This window comes from Vipera berus, assembly GCF_964194415.1.
Source record: "Vipera berus genome assembly, chromosome: 3".
Classification (NCBI taxonomy): Eukaryota; Metazoa; Chordata; class Lepidosauria; order Squamata; family Viperidae; genus Vipera; species Vipera berus.
In genome coordinates, this window is record NC_138204.1 from 172,911,133 (window position 1) to 172,929,498 (window position 18,366).

An 18,366-nucleotide genomic window follows, 5' to 3' on the forward strand; every position below is an offset into this window, starting at 1 on the left:
TGGCAATGACTGCCCATTGTAAAGATCTATTCAGACTTAAATGAAAACACCTGCAAACATGAATTAGTTTCCTGGAATCCTGTTCACTTAGGAACTATGGTCAAACAAGTTCTACCAGTCTCAGAAGCTTACCAGTTTATTTTTATTTTGCCTGCTTTTTGTCGCAGCGGATAATATAGAATTTATTTATTTATTTTATTTTATTTAGATTTATATACCGCCCTTTCCTGAAGGACTCAGGGCGGTTTACAGGGCATTTAAAAAACAGTCAATACAAACGTTAAAACAAATTAAAAGAGATTAAATAGAACCCTGAGAAAATTAAAACCCAGTTAAAATTAAAATTAAAAATATTCTTAGCCTGGGCCAGAGAGCTCGAAGAGCCAGGTCTTCAGGTCCCGGCGGAATGAACGGAGGTTGGGGGCAGTCCTAAGCTCCGCAGGCAGCTGGTTCCACAGGGCAGGCGCACCCACTGAGAAGGCCCTACCCCTGGGTGTTACCCGCTGGCAGTCTTTAACCGGCGGCACCCTGAGGAGACCCTCAGAATGAGTATCTGCACTGAACAGCTTCCACTGTTCATTGGAGGCTGTTCGTGGAAATACACACTCTGGAAGAGACATAAAAACAGTCTTTATGCAGACACATCTAGAGACATTATAAACAAGGTGACCGCAGAATAAAAATGATTGCACCTTGCAGTGTGTTACCTTGCTTCAAACTGAAGAGGAAGTTGCCGAGCATAACAAGGACTTCAAGTATCCCACCTTACATAAAGGAAATTGGGCTAAACAGATCAGAACACCATCTCAGCAGCATAAGCATGCTACTTCAAAGTAAGAACCATTGAGTTCAAGGGCCTTGCCACAGAGAAACCATGCATAGGTTGATGGATCATTGGCCTGGATTTCTGGATCATTGTTTTCTCTATGTAAGTGTGTTTGAGACACACATAAGTAAATATTTTGTGAAAAGAAAATGGTTTGTGTCTGTAAGTAGATGTGGCATCAGTTTTCAGAATAGGCTATTTCAGGAAATTAATTTTAGTCATTAATTGAATCAACTTAAATTTTCATTCTATTGTTTTTAGGCATAACTTCTAGCCAATGAATGTATTTGCAGAGATACACCAATACAATTCGATGTTGTTCTTCTTACCTTTCTTTTGAAAGAGGCTGTCTTACATACGTGATCATTTTCCTTATTTTTAATTATGGTAATATATGTTGCCTTGGTGAAGGGTTAGAATTCTCCCTAAGCTTCAAAGGAGTGGTGGGTATTTCTGCTTGTTATATTTTTTTAAATAGTGTTCATACTCGTGCTGTAAAGCATACTGTATTTGGTTGTGGAGTTCCTTATATTTGTTCATCTATGCAATTTATTGATTTTTTTACAGTCATCCCATGTTTTTTAAATGTACCTCCATAAAGTATTTACTTTATTTGTAAGCCACTTAAGGCAGGTGGTCTCTAAATTGTTGGCAGAACTCTGAATGGCCACTAGGTAACAGCAGCACATACAGAAACCTGAATCTTTCCCACTATTCTTTGATAAAATGCGGCTTTTCAGGTCTACATTCTAGACAAACTTCCTCAACCTGATGGCTTCTAACCAATGAAAACTGAGTTCTCACACACTGTTTGAAGAAAACCACACTGAAGAAAGTTAGTTTAAAAGGAATTTGTGGTGAATCAGTTGACCGAGTTAAGTAAGGTCTGTGACTTTCATGCATTGCAAAAGTAATGATATCACCCTTTTCCAACCTGGTGGCTTATAGAAATATTGAGTGTTCAGTCCCAATGTAATAGTCTGCATGCCCAAAGGAATTTTAGTTGCAACATCAACTATAGGGAGTTCATTGGGTTCAGCGATGGATTGCTACATGATTCATTACATACTTAAGGTTCAGAATTGAATATAACTAAGATGTATTAACAAGAGGAAAGTACATTCTTATCTCTACTTTCCCTTAAATGGGAGGATCACATCTTCAAATAGGAGGATGCTATTCTCATAGAGGATTAGAACTATATTTACAACACAGAGAAAGTTATTTCTGCTCTTCTTATTCCAATATCAAAATCTGGACTTGGTGTAATCAACACAGAGCTCAAAATAAATCCATAGTTTTATAATTGGCATGCTAATAACCTCCAAAGCATGGCAGTGGTCAGAAAAATCATGTATGGAAGCCCTGGAAATAGTGGACAAAACCGGACTTCTATAAGTCCAAAAGGCACAAGCTGGGTGAATGCTTAGCAAAATGCACATCAAACCCTAAGTAGAAGGACCTGGAGTATTAGGAGAATGAGTTCTTATATACATTGCTGTTTTTTATTTGATTGGAAAGCCTAAATAATGTATTCATTTTCGAGAGCATCTTTCCTGCAGTATCTGCCTAGCCAATTTATTTGGCAGGGTGTGTTCCAGGTTCCTTCATTTAAGCAATGCCATCTATCAGGACCCCAGAAGAAAACCACCTCTATCATTCAGCTGTACCCTGGAATGAAGTATCCCCAGTTCAAAATGGCCTCCACCTTGCTGGTTGTTTTGAAGGAGCCTGAAGTCGTGGTTCTTGGTTGGCATGACTGAAACTATATTGACCCCTATATCTTTCTAAGCAAATAATACCAGCTGAGGGCATGCAGAATATTAATACATTTGGATGTGAGGAACTTTAGCTTTTTTTCCTGCAACAATCCTTGTATTGCTGTTAAGTAGGGGGGGTCTATCTTCTGAAAGCCAATAACAGTTAAAAGCAGGGGTCCCCAACCCCCAGTCCGTGGCCCAGCACCAGGCTGCAGTCTGTTGGGAACCAGGCTGCCAAAGCTGCAGGTAAGCGCATGAGCGTGCAAAGCCCCATTTGTACAATCAGCATATGCGCACGTGAAACCATCTCTCCCCTGCTGCCCCCCACCACTGCCGGTCCATGGAGCCAGAAGGGATGGGGACTGCTGGTTTAAGAGGCAGGACAAAACAAATGACAGTTTCTTATTGGCCTGAAGTTATTCACTTTAATACTCACAAAGAAATACATGTTCACTGCGTCTACTTAAGTATTTTTCCCTTGTTCAGAACTTGACTGTAAAAGCAAAGAGGATTTGGGTGTCGGTCTGAACATTCTAGAGAGAGGGAGTTGTGATGGCTGAAGGAGAATTTGATATTTAACAGCTGGCCTTGTTCCAATATATTTTAAACTGGACATTATCAAGGAAAATTGATTCAGGTGATAAATTGCTATTTTTAATACAGAGTCTCATGTTTGATAGCATGAAATAACTTGCTTGCTCTAGAGTTTCTCAACAACTTCAAGATGGACAACTTCAAGTCCCAGAATTCTCCAGATAGTAATTTTGGGGAATTGAAGTCAGTATATCTTAAAGCCACTAAGATTGAGAAAAACAGCTATAGATTTAGATCCTAAGTCTAATTAATGTGTTTCAATATCAGAGAGATTGTAAAGAAATTCATAATGTTCTATTTATGTATAACAACTGTGCCACACATACAGAGCAGTTCCATGTCACTACAAAGTTTCTTGAGGAAACTTTGATTTATAACTTCATCCTTCTGACAGAGATATGAATCATGTCAGGGTAGGACAGGCTTTGACATGGGAAAAGAAAATGCATTTATCACTAAAACCAAAGAAATCCACCCTAAAATAGAAACCTTCCCTAGACTAGAAACTTTTTGGAGAATTTCCCAAGACTTGAAAGACAATAATTAACTTTACATTACAATAATTACATTTCATATTAATGGCAGGCAATTTGCCAGATTATCATTGTGCACACTTTTAGTTTCCCTAGCACAATACTGTTTTCTGTTCACAATTTATAAAACCATGTGGTTTCTCAAATTGAAACTCCAAATGCATTCTTGTTTGCCAATATCTGAAATATTAAGTCTACATAAGATGGGCGTATCAGAAGGGGAAAAAACCAGTATTTTTTTAATAAAAAGCTTAGATCTTAACTAAAAAACAAATTAAACCAAATTGTTTTTTAAAGGTATGCTGAGTATATACCATACTGAAATTTCTGGATCATCTTCTGTTAATGATAGCTTAATTGTGGTTATTTGACTTATAAGACTACCATGGGAAGTTCAAGGCTACATGGTCCTTGACTACATGAGGTAAGCCACTATTTAAATAATAGAGGTGGCGAAATTTTCTTAGGTATTGTAATTAATCAATTTCAAGATTTGTTTCAAGAGGAAAGGGCATTACTACATCCCTGGAACATATTTGAAAAGTTATATTTGCTTTCTCTCTTCTGTCAGCGCTTATCTAAAATGCAAAACTATCCTAACCCATTAATGCTGATTTCACTGTTTTCAGGTTTCATTTGTACTCGCATCTATGAAATTTCACAGTCTACTTTCATTTTCTGACCATATTAAATGTGAAAACCTACTGTTGATTTGGTTTTAAATGTGCATCCATTTTATTATTTTAAAAAATAGCTTAAATATGCTTAATATTGTCTGGGTGGAGTAATGTGTACTATTTTAACTGAATTTCACTGATGCTAAAAGATTGCTCAGTGTTAATTTTCCTAGTGGTTTATATTGGAAGATTAGTTATATTTTTAATTGCTATATCTTTTTATTGCAGAGTTATGTAGTCTTTGGAAATGGACTTCATTTAGAGGTAAGTAACTATCAATTTTAAGGGGTTTTCTGCACATCTTATGTACATTACTAAGGAGGTTTTTAAAGGTTTAGAGAAACTTTTATAAATAATTCATTTCCAACACTTGTAAAGTGCATATATGATATATAGAAAGTAATGTAAAATGTAGAAACCATAGAATAGAACAAAAATTTTTACAATTTCCTTGTTGAAAGATGAATAGTGCATAGGATCGATAATATTTTTTTCCTTCCTGTAAGTGCTTATGGTTTTTCAGAATATACATACTGTATTAGAAACAATGTCAATTCTTATAATGCAAATATTGTGTTGTTGCTTATATTGAAGTATACCATGTGTTTTCTGTTATGAATCCCATTATTTATATGAAAAATAAGAATGTGCATTTAAAATAGCAAGCTTCACGATTTTGATTTGACAGTATGGTAGTAAGAAAACTTGCAATGCTGCAAATAAAACTGGATTTCCTCATAGATTCTTGGCGGAAGGCATGAGCAAGTATTCCATCAGAAAAGCCTAATCAGGCAAAAGCGAGAATGGATTGTTCCACCTGCCAGGATCTGGGAAGAACGTGATAATTCCAATAAGAACCCAATTGCTAAGGTAAGTCAGGCTTGGAAACAAATATGTCTTTTATTTTGTCCTTAATAGCTTTCCTCAACTTGAGCTGGAGTTGCAATCCTATCAAGGATAGAAGGTGTCAGATTGAGTAAAACAATCATATTATCAGTTATATAATTCTGATTTATTCCTGGGGGGGAAATGAAATGGCCACAATTATTATTTAGTAGAGCTAAATTATAATACAGTGATCTTATGAATGGGACTTAATATATTCGCCTTACTCACACCTACTAGACAAAATTGAGGATTAACTAAAAAGACTTTTGCCTACCAAATGAGAATCAGAAATGTAATTATAATTAGCTAGATCCTGGACAGTGGACAGAAGAGAACATCAGTACACACAGACAAATTTATACTATTTTGTTTCATTTGTGACACTGTTCTGCACATGCGCAAAGATGGTTCCATGAGATTCTTTCCTTTCTCCATTTAGTTTTGTGGGCAAACAGTGATCCATCTGCTGGAGGATGAGTTGCGACTTTGCTGATTAGATCTATTTAATATGGTTTAAAATTTCTGCCTACCACTTAAAACTTTGTCTACTTTTAAGTTTATGAAGGTTGGTTCATTCAAACACTTGACTTGGTTACAGAATTAAGTCATTTTTGTGATTTGTATGATTCATTGATTCAGTAACTTAAACAGGCCACATCCAGAACAATGCAAACCAGTTCTTCCAGGAGATTTACATTCAGGAAATTGCTGGACCAACCTTGAAGCAGATAGATTGGAATGGTCCAGAGAAAAAACAGAGTTTTTCTAGAGTTTCTCAATGTTATAGTCCCAGACTAAAAGGTTTTGCACATCTTTACTTAATTATTAAGAAAACTAAAATAACATAAAACTTCATCTTTTTTAAACATTAAAACATATTTGTTTTAAATTTCAGAGACACACAAAAATATTTTTTTTCTTTTCTCCTATTCCATATAGATTCGGTCTGACAAAGATGTTGAGCCAGGAGTAATTATTACTTACACCATTTCTGGCCAAGGAGTCACAGAACCACCGTATCATTTGTTTGTGATTAATGGGAAAACTGGAGAATTGAACATAACTGGAATAGTTGATCGGGAACAAACACCAATGTTACATGTAAGCAGATGAAACTCTGTCTCTTTTTGGTACATAGATTCATATCAGTTATCGGCTCTTGATTTTTACTGTATCTATAGGAATTTATTTTTCTAAATGTGCCAATGGAAAAGAGTGAGTAGTATAATTCAGTGATAATTGTTATTTTTATTTTCCTGTTAATTGAATCAATTGAATGAAATTAATCATGTGGACTTCACGTTACTATTATTTCAGCTGAGAGGCTATGCACTGAATCAAAAAGGTGAAAATCTGGAAAGGCCACTGGATCTGCGGATTCAAGTTCTGGATGTAAATGACAATAGCCCAGTGTTTTCACAAACAGTTTTCATGGGTTCTGTTGAAGAATTGTGTGAAGTGGGTACGTTCTAGACTTTTATTTACATTTTCAATCTGACTCAGCATTCATACTCTTTTCCCTGTACAGTTATTTTGAATCCATTCCTTCCTTCCTATTGCCTCTTGTGCCCTTGTCACAAACAAGTATTTTATTGATTACAGTATTGCAGAAATATCACAGACTTTTATTTTATAGTATTACCGTATTTGGGTGAGGCATTAGAAAACATAATTAAATAGTTGAGAAAGTGCTTTATTAAAAGCCAAAATATAAGGTCTAAAAACCAAAAAATCTTATTTTTAGTATTATGACAATTTCAATATAGTACGGAATAGAGACTACATGTACTTTACCCTTTAACCTTGTTCTCCTTACTATGTAGTAATTAAAAAGGCAAAATCTTGTGGTGCATTTGGGTAGAACCATAACAGACTAAAGATAGGGGGCGAGATAAATTGCTGCTTAGGATAAGTTTTTATGGTGATGCTTTTAGCAGCACCTCCTCTATTATTGGGATGACATAAATATACCTTCCCTTTCCATGTATCTAGTGTGCCTATTCTGCCACTGAATATTTGTTTGGGTTTATATAATCTGCTTTTCATTTAGGAACTTGCAATAGCATGCATCACACCAATACAGGAGTCCTCAACTTACAATAGATCATTTAGTGACTTATAACCATTTTTCACACTTATGCCCATGGTCACATGATCAAAAGAGCCTTGGTGGAGCAGTGGGCTAATGCCTCCTTAAGTAACACCAGCTGCCTGCAATTAGTGCAGGTTCGCATCCCACCAGGCTCAAGGTTGACTCAGCCTTCCCTCCTTCCGAGGTAGGTAAAATGAGGACCCAGATTGTTGGGGGCAATAAGCTGACTTTGTAATAATGCCACTTGGGGTGGGGTGAAAGCCCTAATAAGCAGGCATGTACATAGAATGAAGGCTATTGCTAAGCACATTGATTTGTGCTTTAAAATTGTAAGCCGCCCTGAGTCTTCGGAGAAGGGCGGGATATAAATGGGATTAAAAAAAAAATCAGATGCTTGGCAACTGACTCATATTTATGATGGTTGCAATATCCTGGATTCATATAATCACTTTTGTGGCTTCGACAAGTAAAGTCAATGGGGAAGCCAGATTAACAATCATGTCACTAACTTAACAACTGCACTTATTCACTTAATACCTATGGCAAGAAAAGTTGTAAAATGAGGGGGGTGTCACTTAGCAACAGAAATTTTTGGCTCAATTGTCATAAATCAAAGATTGCATCAGTCTTTATGCAAAAAGAAATTATACCACAACATACCAAAAAAGTACTGCAAAAGACAAACTAGAAACAAAAAGTAAAATAAGCAAGAATATGGTAAGAGAACACCTATCCAACCTTGACAAATATAAATCACCAGGAACCGACAGATTACATCCCAGAGTTCTGAAGGAACTGGCACATGTTATCTCAGAACCATTGCGCCATATCTTTCAAAAATCCTCGAGCACCGGGGAAGTACCTGAGGATTAGAAAAGGGCTGATGTGATTCCCATCTTCAAGAAAGGAAAAAAAAACAGACCCAGGAAACTACAGACCAATCAGTCTAAGATCAATACTTGGGAAGATCCTGGAAAATATAATCAAAAAACAGATCTGCGAACAACTAGAAGCAAACAAAGTTATAACTGGTAGCCAGGATAGGTTTCTTAAAAACAGATCATGCCAAACCAATCTTATTTCATTCTTTGATAAAGTGGCCAATTAGTAGACCAGCAAAATACTGTGGACATAGTATACTTAGATTTCAGTAGGGCATTTGACAAAGTAGACCACAATCTACTGCTTGGAAAACTAGAAAAAGGTGAAATAGACAACATCGCCATCAGATGGATTTGTAGCTGGCTGACAAACCGTACTCAACGAGTAGTCCTCAATGCTACTACAACCACATGGAGAGAAGTAAGCAGTGGGGTATCACAAGGCTCTGTCTTAGGCCCAGTACTCTTCAATATCTTCATCAATGACTTAGATGAGGGAATAGAGGGGGAACACATCAAATTTGCCGATGACACTAAATTGGCAGTGATAGCCAACACCGCAGAAGACAAACTCAGGATTCAAAAAGATCTTGACAAACTTGAACAACAAAATGAGTTTTAATGTGGAGAAAAGCAAAGTTTTACATTTAGGCAGGAAAAATCAAAGATATAAGTACAGATTAGGTGAGACCAGGCTCAAAAACAGTAACTTTGAGAGGGACCTTGGAGTCCTAGTGGACGATCACTTGACTATGAGCCAGCAGTGTGCAGCAGCAGCCAAAAAAGCTAATACAATCCTGCGTTACATAAACAGAGGCATAGAATCAAGATCACACAAAGTATTAGTACCACTTTATAAAACCCTAGTGAGACCACATCTGGAATACTGCAACCAGTTTTGGTCACCATACCTCAAAAAAGATGTTGAGACCTTGGAAAAAGTTCAGAGAAGAGCAAGTAAGATAATCAAAAGCCTGGAGACTGAAACATATGAAGAACGGCTGCAGGACTTGGGTTTGGCTAGTCTAAAGAAATGAAGAAATAGGGATGACATGATACCAGTATTCCAGTATTTGAGAGGCAGCCACAAAGAAGAGGGGGTCACATTATTCACCAAAGCACCAGAGGGCAGGACAAGAAACAATGGTTGGAAACTAATCAAAGAGAGAAGCAACCTGGAATTAAGGAGGAAATTCCTAACAGTGAGGACAATTAACCAATGGAACAGCTTGTTTTTAAGAAGGGACTGGACAGTCACTTGTCTGAGATGGTATAGGTTCTCCTGCTTGAGCGGGGGACTGGACTAGAAGACCCTCAAGGTCCCTTCCAGCTTTATTCTATTACCTGTACAATTCCAGTATTCAGAAGCTGAGATTACTTTTGGATGAGTTTGCTCCCCTGTGCCTTCAAGAATGGTGTGTGGCTATGGTATTAAAAGCAGGACAGTTATAGCGGTCAGGAAGAAAATGTGTGCTTTTGGTCATTGCCATTTGATATACCCTTGCAAAATGCTTACTCTTTTTTAGGTACTCTTGTGCTGAAGATAAATGCAACTGACGCAGATGAGCCCAATACACCCAACTCCCAAATTGCTTTTAAGATTATTTCACAAGAACCTGATGATCCTAATGCATTTGTCATTAACAAAGCAACAGGTGAAGTTCGGACAGCATCATTCCAGCTTGACAGAGAGGTATTTTCTCTCTCTCTCAATATTCTTGTAATGGTTTCTTATTTATCTAGTTTCTTACTGATTTAGTAGAAGTATGGAAGATACTAAGATTTCATGAAAATTCCTTTATGAAACAAGAGAGGGGCAACCAATCTCTGTCAATCCTCTTCTCCTCTTGCTGGCCCAGATGACCTTCCAGTTCTAAGGAACAGTTTTTCAGGAGGTTGAGTATGCTGCATGTAAAAGGAGAAATTGCAGCTGCTTTCTTGGTCATTTTCAGTAAGCTAAATGTCACTCACTATCTTACCTTCAGTTTACAAATAAATAATTAAAAGATATAGAAACTGTTAATAAGCCAATTCATCATATTTACTGGTAGTCCTCAACTTACAACCATTTGTTAAGTGACCGTTCCAAGTTACAACAGTGCTTTAAAAAGTGATAGTGACAGTTGTGACAATTCACTTAACGTGAAGCTGTGACAGATTCACTTAATGACTGCATGATTCACTTAACAATTGCAGTGACTTACTTAACAATTGTGGCAAAAATGGGGCACCACTCACATAATAACTGCCTGCTTAGCAACAGAAATTTTGGGCTCAACTATGGCCGTAAGTTAAGGATTGCCATAATAACAGCTCATGAAAGACTGGCAAGTAGTTAACTTAGTAAAACATAATAATTAATAAAAGCTAAGTTGGATAGGATTCACTTAGTCAAACCAATTTTAAGAGGATTTCTTTGATATTTATGTAGTGATCCAAATTCAATTGATCTTTGAACGTCAACTTTGAAGCTCAGCATAAGTATCTGAAACAGGATTCTTCCCCATGAGACCTGCAGTAGATTTTAGCTGAATATCTAGGCTATGAGTTGGCTGAAAGTCCTTAGTGTGTAAACCAAATAAATAAAATACATATTTATGGTATATATGCATAAACACATATGCAAAATCTAATATATATTTTTCCAAAACCTTGTTTCATTTTGGCTAGACCTAGGCTGTTATGAGTATACTGAATGTTTATGAAATATATATACATAGTGGAGATGCAGTCTTTATGGTAGGGCTTATATGGTGACACTACTGCAAAGTCTGAATATGGTTGTGAGCCTTTTTTTATTATTTCAGAGTGTTAGAAAGAGAAAATGTCCTTTTGATGAGGATCACAATGTGTGAATGGCTTACACCTTTGCTTCTTTGTTTCTCTGACCTTCTGCTTTCCTGTCTTCTGCTTTTCACTAGTTCAGAATACTTTGCTTACCTCCACTCACAGGCACATGATTTTCTCTGTGTCTTCTGGCAGCAAGAAGGAGGTGTTAAGTTTCTGCACTTCCTACCATGAGCTTTCAAAAAAAGAGTGACAAATCTGTGGCCTGCAAATGTGGCCAGAAGTTAGAGATACTGGTAGTTGTAATTCAGCAATCTCTGGGGTGGTATTAGGTCCCCACTCTCTCTTTAAGGTTCCCCAGGTTGGGGCACAATTCTTTTCCAGTTATTGGTGGTGGCATTTGACCTTCACTTAGACACTGTTTTTCTATATCCTAACTGAAGTAGCCGAAGGACCGCTCGGGACGACAGGCTAGTTTAACAACAAGTTTATTAGAGCAAGACAAACAGAGAATAACTTGTCCGGCTTTTATAGCCGGCAGCTGGTAGCGAGGACCAATCAGATGTACTTATTTTGGCGCCGTGTCAGGCAGGGACCAATCGGCGTCGTCTTCTGTTGACAGCTCCGGCTTCCTCGTGGTGTGGTGTTTTGACAGCCGCGAGCTGTCAGTGGCTGCGCCTGCGCAGTGTGGCGGACGCTTTGACAGCTCAGTCTTCTTCACGGTCCGGAGTTTGACAGCCGCGAGCTGTCAGTGGAGGCGCCTGCGCAGTACGGGGAACTTTGACAGCTGTCAAAGTTCCCGCGTGTATTCCTGTCAGGCGGCTTTCCTATATATATGCTTTGACGATACTTTTGTGCTGTTAACATATACACTCAAGGGAATGTTTACATCATATATAATACACCCCTTACCCCTCCCCTGGTGCGTTTCTTTCCTCTTGGATGTTTGACCCTGCCCACTGATAGTCCTTTAGGTAGGTGGGTGGTCTTCGATTCCTGGATGATCGGCGAAGGGGTGGTGGATGGTCTGGTTCTGGTTCTTCGTTTTGGTGTTCAACTTCCTGGTTTGGGATAGGCAGCATTTCCGGAGGGGGTTGTAAGTCGGCGTTGGTTGGTTGCTCGGAATTGTGTGGCGGTTGTCTGGGTCTGAGCTGGTCAATATGGCGGCGTATGTTGCCCTGTGCCTGCGTAGCTATGAGGTATGAGATGGGCCCTGTTTGTTTTATTACTGTCCCTTGAACCCACTTGTTTTTATCTGTGTATGATCTTGCCCATATTAATTGACCAGGTTTGAGTGTGCGGCCGGGGTGGGGGTGCTGTTTTTCTTCTGGGTATGTGTCGGGGTGCAGTCTGTCGAGACGTGTTATTAGCCTCCTCCCCCATCTTAATTCCGCCGGTGATTTGCCCGTTGTGGAGCATGGCATTGTGTGTTGTGACAAAAGGAACTGGCTGAGTCGCCTCTGCCAGTTCCCTTTAACGAATTTTTTTAATGCTTCTTTCGTGGATCGTACCATAATTTCAGCCATTCCGTTCGACGACGGGTGGAACGGCGCCGACGTGACCAGCCTAATACAATTCTTCGTAGCGAAGATCTGAAATTCACGAGAGGTGAATTGAGGTCCATTGTCGGAAACTATGGTGTCAGGTAGGCCGTGCGTTGCGAATATTTTTCTTAAGGCTTGAATAGTGCCTGCGGACGTTGTTTTTCTAAGGGGCGTGACTTCCAGCCATTTGGAATAGCTGTCTACTGCTATTAAGAAACTTTGGCCCTGGATAGGTCCTGCAAAATCTATATGTATACGTGACCAAGGGTTCCTTGTAGTCTCCCATTTATGGATCGGTGCCTGGGGGGGTTCGCTCCTGGTCTCCTGACAGGTATAACACCCACCCACATACTTTTCAATTTGTTTATCTATGCCAGGCCACCATACATAACTTCTAGCCATTGCCTTCATTTTTACAATTCCAGGGTGCCCCTCATGTAATATGTGTAATGTTTGGTCTATGTTTTTCTCTGGTATGATGACCCTATTTCCCCATAGCAGGCATCCTCTATGTGTTGAAATCTCGTTTTTCCTGTTATAATAAGGTTGGAATTGGGGTTGTGGGTTTTGAGCTGGCCACCCTGTTGTGGCCCATTTGAGGACTCTGGCAAGTATTTTATCTTTTGCTGAATTATTAGCTATAATGTTTGCCGTCAAGGGGCATTCTGGAAGCTGAGAGATTGCTAAAATTAGGCTGGCTGGGGCTGGATCTGAGTCCCTGGTTTGTATGGGCAGTCTGCTGAGGCAGTCAGCATGTCCCAATTCCTTACCTGGTTTATGTATTAGTTGATAAGAATAGGCTGCTAAGAACGTTGACCATCTTAAGATTCTCGGGGAGAGAATTTGTGGTGTAATTTTATTCCAAGTAAATATGCCTAGCAGGGGTTTGTGATCTGTAAATATCGTAAATGGTCTTCCATACAGATAATCATGAAATTTTTTGACCCCTGCTACTATCGCTAGGGCTTCCCTGTCAATTTGTGCATAGTTTCTTTCAGCTTTGGTCAGAGTGCGAGAATAGAAGGCTATGGGTCTTTGTGTGCCGTCCTCGAATAGGTGACTTAAGACTGCCCCAATTCCGTAGGGAGAGGCATCGCAAGCGATGCATATTGGGGTGTCTTCTCTGAAAAGGGTGATGGTTGAGCTTTGACAGATGATCTTTTTTAACGATTGGAAACTATTTTCATGTTCCTTGGTCCAGGACCAAGTTGTACCCTTGTCGAGGAGTCTATGGAGAGGCTCTGCAATAGTGGCTTTGTGGGGAATGAAAGCATGGTAAAAGTTTAACAGTCCCAAAAAGGATTGAAGCTCTTGCTTATTCCTAGGGCTGGGTGCGGTTTGAATAGCCCTTAGTTTCTCAGAGGTGGGGTGGATGCCCTGGCTATCGATTTTATACCCTAGGAATTCTGTAGAAGTGACTCCAATGGAGCACTTTTCCCGCTTAAGTTTGAGACCGGCTTCTCTGAGCCGGCTCAGCACAGCTGACAGCCTGTCAGCTAAACTAGCTTCATTTTCTCCGGCGATGAGAACATCGTCGAAATAGGGGCAGACCCCGGGTATTCCTTTCAGGGTCTTTTCCATGATACCCTGGAAGATACCCGGGGCTGCAGATATGCCGAACTGAAGCCTCTTAACTTTAAAAGCACCGCGGTGGGTGACAATAGTTTGCGCTTCCGCGGTGTCGTCTGTGACAGGCAGCTGTAAATACGCCTGCGAGAGGTCAAGCTTGGCGAAAATGGTGCCAGAGCGGATGGAAGCAAATACGTCCCTTACCGCTGGCACCGGGTAAGCATGGGGGCTGAGGGCTAGGTTGACTGTCGCCTTATAGTCAGCGCATACTCTCACTTCGCCATTAGGTTTGATTGGGGTGACAATAGGGGTCTCCCAGGTTCCCCCATCTGTTGGCTCTAGCACCCCTAGACTCACGAGTCGGTCAAGCTCGTTTTCAATTTTTTCTTTGAGGGCAAAAGGTACCCTCCTAGCTCTTATTTTAATTGGTTGGATTGCTGGATTTAATTGCAGGGAAATGGGGGGACCTGTATATTTCCCTAAAGTGCCCTCGAAAACGTCGGCGTACTTTTCGCAAACGGCTTCCAGGCTGGGTGTTTGAATGGTATTAACCCCTGATAAGGCGATGCCTAGTGGAGTGAACCAGTTAAGCCCTATCAAGTTGGTACGGTTCCCTGGCGTAACTAAAACCTCTAGGGTGCCTTTGAACCCCTTATACTGTACAAGGACCTTGGCTTTCCCTTCCAACGGAATAGGGGTCTTCTGGAAGTCTGCAAGGTGAACCAGAGTTTGTTTCAGGGGAATTTGTCTTCGGCCTTTCTGACAGATCTCCTGATAAGTAGTTAGCGAAATTAAGGAGACCGCTGACCCTGAATCCACCTCCATGTGGCAAGGCACCCCCTGAATTCTGACCCAGACCTTAACCTTGGAACTTATGCAGTTTACCCTATCGATTGTCTCAACCCGGTTGCCCGGTGGGGTTTCCCTGTTGGCCTGGGCAGCTGGCCTACCTGGGGGGTTTGCCTCCACCTCATTGACGTTGTCCCGGCCCTTGCTGCGGCACACCGGCTTGATGTGGCCAGTCTTCCCGCAGTTGTGGCATTTTGCGTTCCTAAAGCGGCAGTTTCCACGGGCATGGTTGCCCCCGCAGCTGGCACAGGCGGCTCGTTGCACGTAACGTGGGGGTGGCGGTGGAGGGTCCCTGGATCCTCGGCGGTCCGACGTTTTTCCCCTCCTCGGCTGTCGGTGCTCCATCCTGCGCTGTAGGGCTTCTCCATCGGTGAAATCTACCGACTCTCCGCTGTCGCTGAAGGTTGCGCTTTCCTGGTAGACGGTCGCCGGGGACTCTGGGGTCGTGTTCGTCGGCTTCTTTTTGTGGCTGTGTTCGTATGCCATGATCTCCCTGGTCAGCTCAGCCAGATTCATGTCGGGTTTGGACGTCAGTTTTTTTTGTAGCTTCTCGTCCCTCAGACCGATCACCACCTGATCTCTGATGCGGTCTTCCAGGTCGGGGAAGCAGCAGTTCCGCGCGGCGTGTCTGACCCCAGCGATGAACTCGTTGGCGGGCTCGTCCTGCCGTTGTTTCTTTTGTGCGAATTGCACCCGCCAGTACAGTTCCGAGCGAGCCGGCATGTAATACTTGTTCAGCTGGTCCACCAGGTCCGCGTAGGAGACTTCCGTGATGGGCACTGGGCTGAACAGCCCGACGGCTGCGTCGTACACCGGGGGCCCGCTGATGTACAGCAGGGCGGCGGCCTTTGCTCGGTCGTCAGTGATCTTACTGACGAGAAGAAATCCTTCAACTTGGCCGAGGTGTGATTGCCATCTCTCGGGATGGCGGGTATCAAACTCCCTCACACGGCCGAAGTTTGCCATGTCGTCCGGTCCTGGGTTGCTCCGATGGAAGTTAAAACTTCCGTGTCAGCTCTTGCCGGGAACTCTCTTCCTCGGCCGTGACTTCAGCTCCGGAGCGATCCCACCTTCGTCGCCAGTGAAGTAGCCGAAGGACCGCTCGGGACGACAGGCTAGTTTAACAACAAGTTTATTAGAGCAAGACAAACAGAGAATAACTTGTCCGGCTTTTATAGCCGGCAGCTGGTAGCGAGGACCAATCAGATGTACTTATTTTGGCGCCGTGTCAGGCAGGGACCAATCGGCGTCGTCTTCTGTTGACAGCTCCGGCTTCCTCGTGGTGTGGTGTTTTGACAGCCGCGAGCTGTCAGTGGCTGCGCCTGCGCAGTGTGGCGGACGCTTTGACAGCTCAGTCTTCTTCACGGTCCGGAGTTTGACAGCCGCGAGCTGTCAGTGGAGGCGCCTGCGCAGTACGGGGAACTTTGACAGCTGTCAAAGTTCCCGCGTGTATTCCTGTCAGGCGGCTTTCCTATATATATGCTTTGACGATACTTTTGTGCTGTTAACATATACACTCAAGGGAATGTTTACATCATATATAATACACTAACTTTCGTGCTGTTTGACTGCTCCGCAGCTGCATAGTAGTTATTCCTTGGTTGTGGAAGCAAAAGACCTTAATGGAAAAGAACATGGGAATGGTCAAGTGACTACCCTACAGATCAAGATTCTGGATGTTAATGACAATATCCCTAAGCTTAACAAGCCTGTGGTGAGTAAAAAGTGTGCTTGCTATTATTTGGGTGGGTTTTTTCAGTTATGATCAGAAAGATGTATTATTATAAAAAGGCTTCTTTATTTACAGTATGAAGGAAGTGTAAAAGAAAATATAGCTAATGTGGAAATCATGCGCTTGGACGTCTTTGATGGAGATGAACAATTTACTGATAACTGGCTGGCAAACTTTGTGATTGTGTCTGGCAATGATGGAGGCTACTTCCATATAGAAACAGATTCACAAACCAACCAAGGAATTCTTACTCTGATTAAGGTTAGTGGATGGGGAGAGGCAGTATGCTTGCCACATTGACCTCAATCCAGTGGTGGTACCCAGCAAAAGAAGAGGACAATGGGGGCACACAGCACAGTGGGCAAACTAATGTGTTCTGTACGAGTATTGTGCATAGATTGCTATAATCTCATTTTAACCACATCTCTGCCCCTGTTTCCATTATTATGAGATTTTATAGTGTGGTAGGAATGTTTTGCCCATAAAATAGTTGTATTCTGTATGCCCACCTACAACACATATCCTCAAAGAGCATTTATTAGTTCAGATTCTCATATTTCATAATAATTTAAATAGTACATTTTCTGTTCCACAAATTACATTACAATTCATAACATCAGTTTTTTTATAACCATTGTCAAGCTGAGCCATTTAACAAGCAGTCCAGAACTGTTTCATCCCCTGTTTTCATAGTTTATTTATGCCTATGAATAAAGGTAAACAGAGGTTCCTAAATCAATTGCTTGATGTGTCTGTTTTTTAACATAAGGTCTAGTTATGCTTTGTTCTCTTCTGTGCCTTGATCTCCATTTGATACAGTGACGTGAAAACTCAAGAATCTTTTCTGCACTTTTTATATTGACCAGACTCTTTGAATGGATTTGCAAGGGTGTTTCATATCAAATAATATTGAAGTTGCAATAGTAAACTTCCACCAAAAGTCCAGAAGGATATACAAGTGGGTTAATTGCAATTACATTCTAAATTATGTCTTTTTTATTCTCTCTGCAGGAAATAAATTATGAAGAATTGCAGACAATGGACCTGAAGATAACAGTTTCTAACAAAGCAGCATATCACAAATCAATTATTAATCAAGTTTCCCAAGTAAAACCAGTTTCTGTCAAAATTAATGTGGAAAATGTGAGGGAAGGCCCCATATTTAAGCCCCACACTTTAATGATTAAGACAAGTGAAACAATGAAAATAAACCAGATTATTGGAAGCTTTCAAGCTTATGATGAAGACACTCAAAAAATAGCAGAACGCATCACGTAAGATTTATTTATTTATTTATTTATAAGTATACCTATATGCCATTCAACTTCCAATGACTCTGGGTGGTCCACAACAATCAACAGTTACCGTAGAAGGAGAACATTCTGTGCCTACGTGCTTTCAATATGCCAGACATAGTTTCACTACTGTCATGTTCCAACATTACTCATCCTTCCTGTGAGATAGGCAGCCATATAAATATGATTAATAAATACTGAAAAAGTTATTGTTCACATGTCATCTTAAAGCATGAGTTTGCACATTGTTGAATAAACTAGAGTTAATGCAAAAGAACTCAGAAATTATTTCTTGGGCCAACTTCTGATTGCTTTTCCCATTAAACTGTCCTCACTATG

The 18,366-nt window shown here is 40.7% G+C and overlaps 1 protein-coding gene across 1 annotated transcript in view; it reads left to right on the forward strand.

Annotated features, from left to right (window-relative positions):
* Nucleotides 1–18,366, forward strand: part of DSG2 (desmoglein 2) — a 37,226-nt gene that overhangs the window by 5,490 nt on the left and 13,370 nt on the right. The window contains exons 2-9 of the mRNA XM_081326027.1: nucleotides 4,619–4,654; nucleotides 5,132–5,260; nucleotides 6,218–6,379; nucleotides 6,596–6,740; nucleotides 9,778–9,944; nucleotides 16,580–16,714; nucleotides 16,808–16,993; nucleotides 17,744–18,006. Coding sequence (XP_081182153.1) covers nucleotides 4,619–4,654; nucleotides 5,132–5,260; nucleotides 6,218–6,379; nucleotides 6,596–6,740; nucleotides 9,778–9,944; nucleotides 16,580–16,714; nucleotides 16,808–16,993; nucleotides 17,744–18,006 — 1,223 coding nt within the window. The remainder of the gene's footprint in view (nucleotides 1–4,618; nucleotides 4,655–5,131; nucleotides 5,261–6,217; nucleotides 6,380–6,595; nucleotides 6,741–9,777; nucleotides 9,945–16,579; nucleotides 16,715–16,807; nucleotides 16,994–17,743; nucleotides 18,007–18,366) is intronic.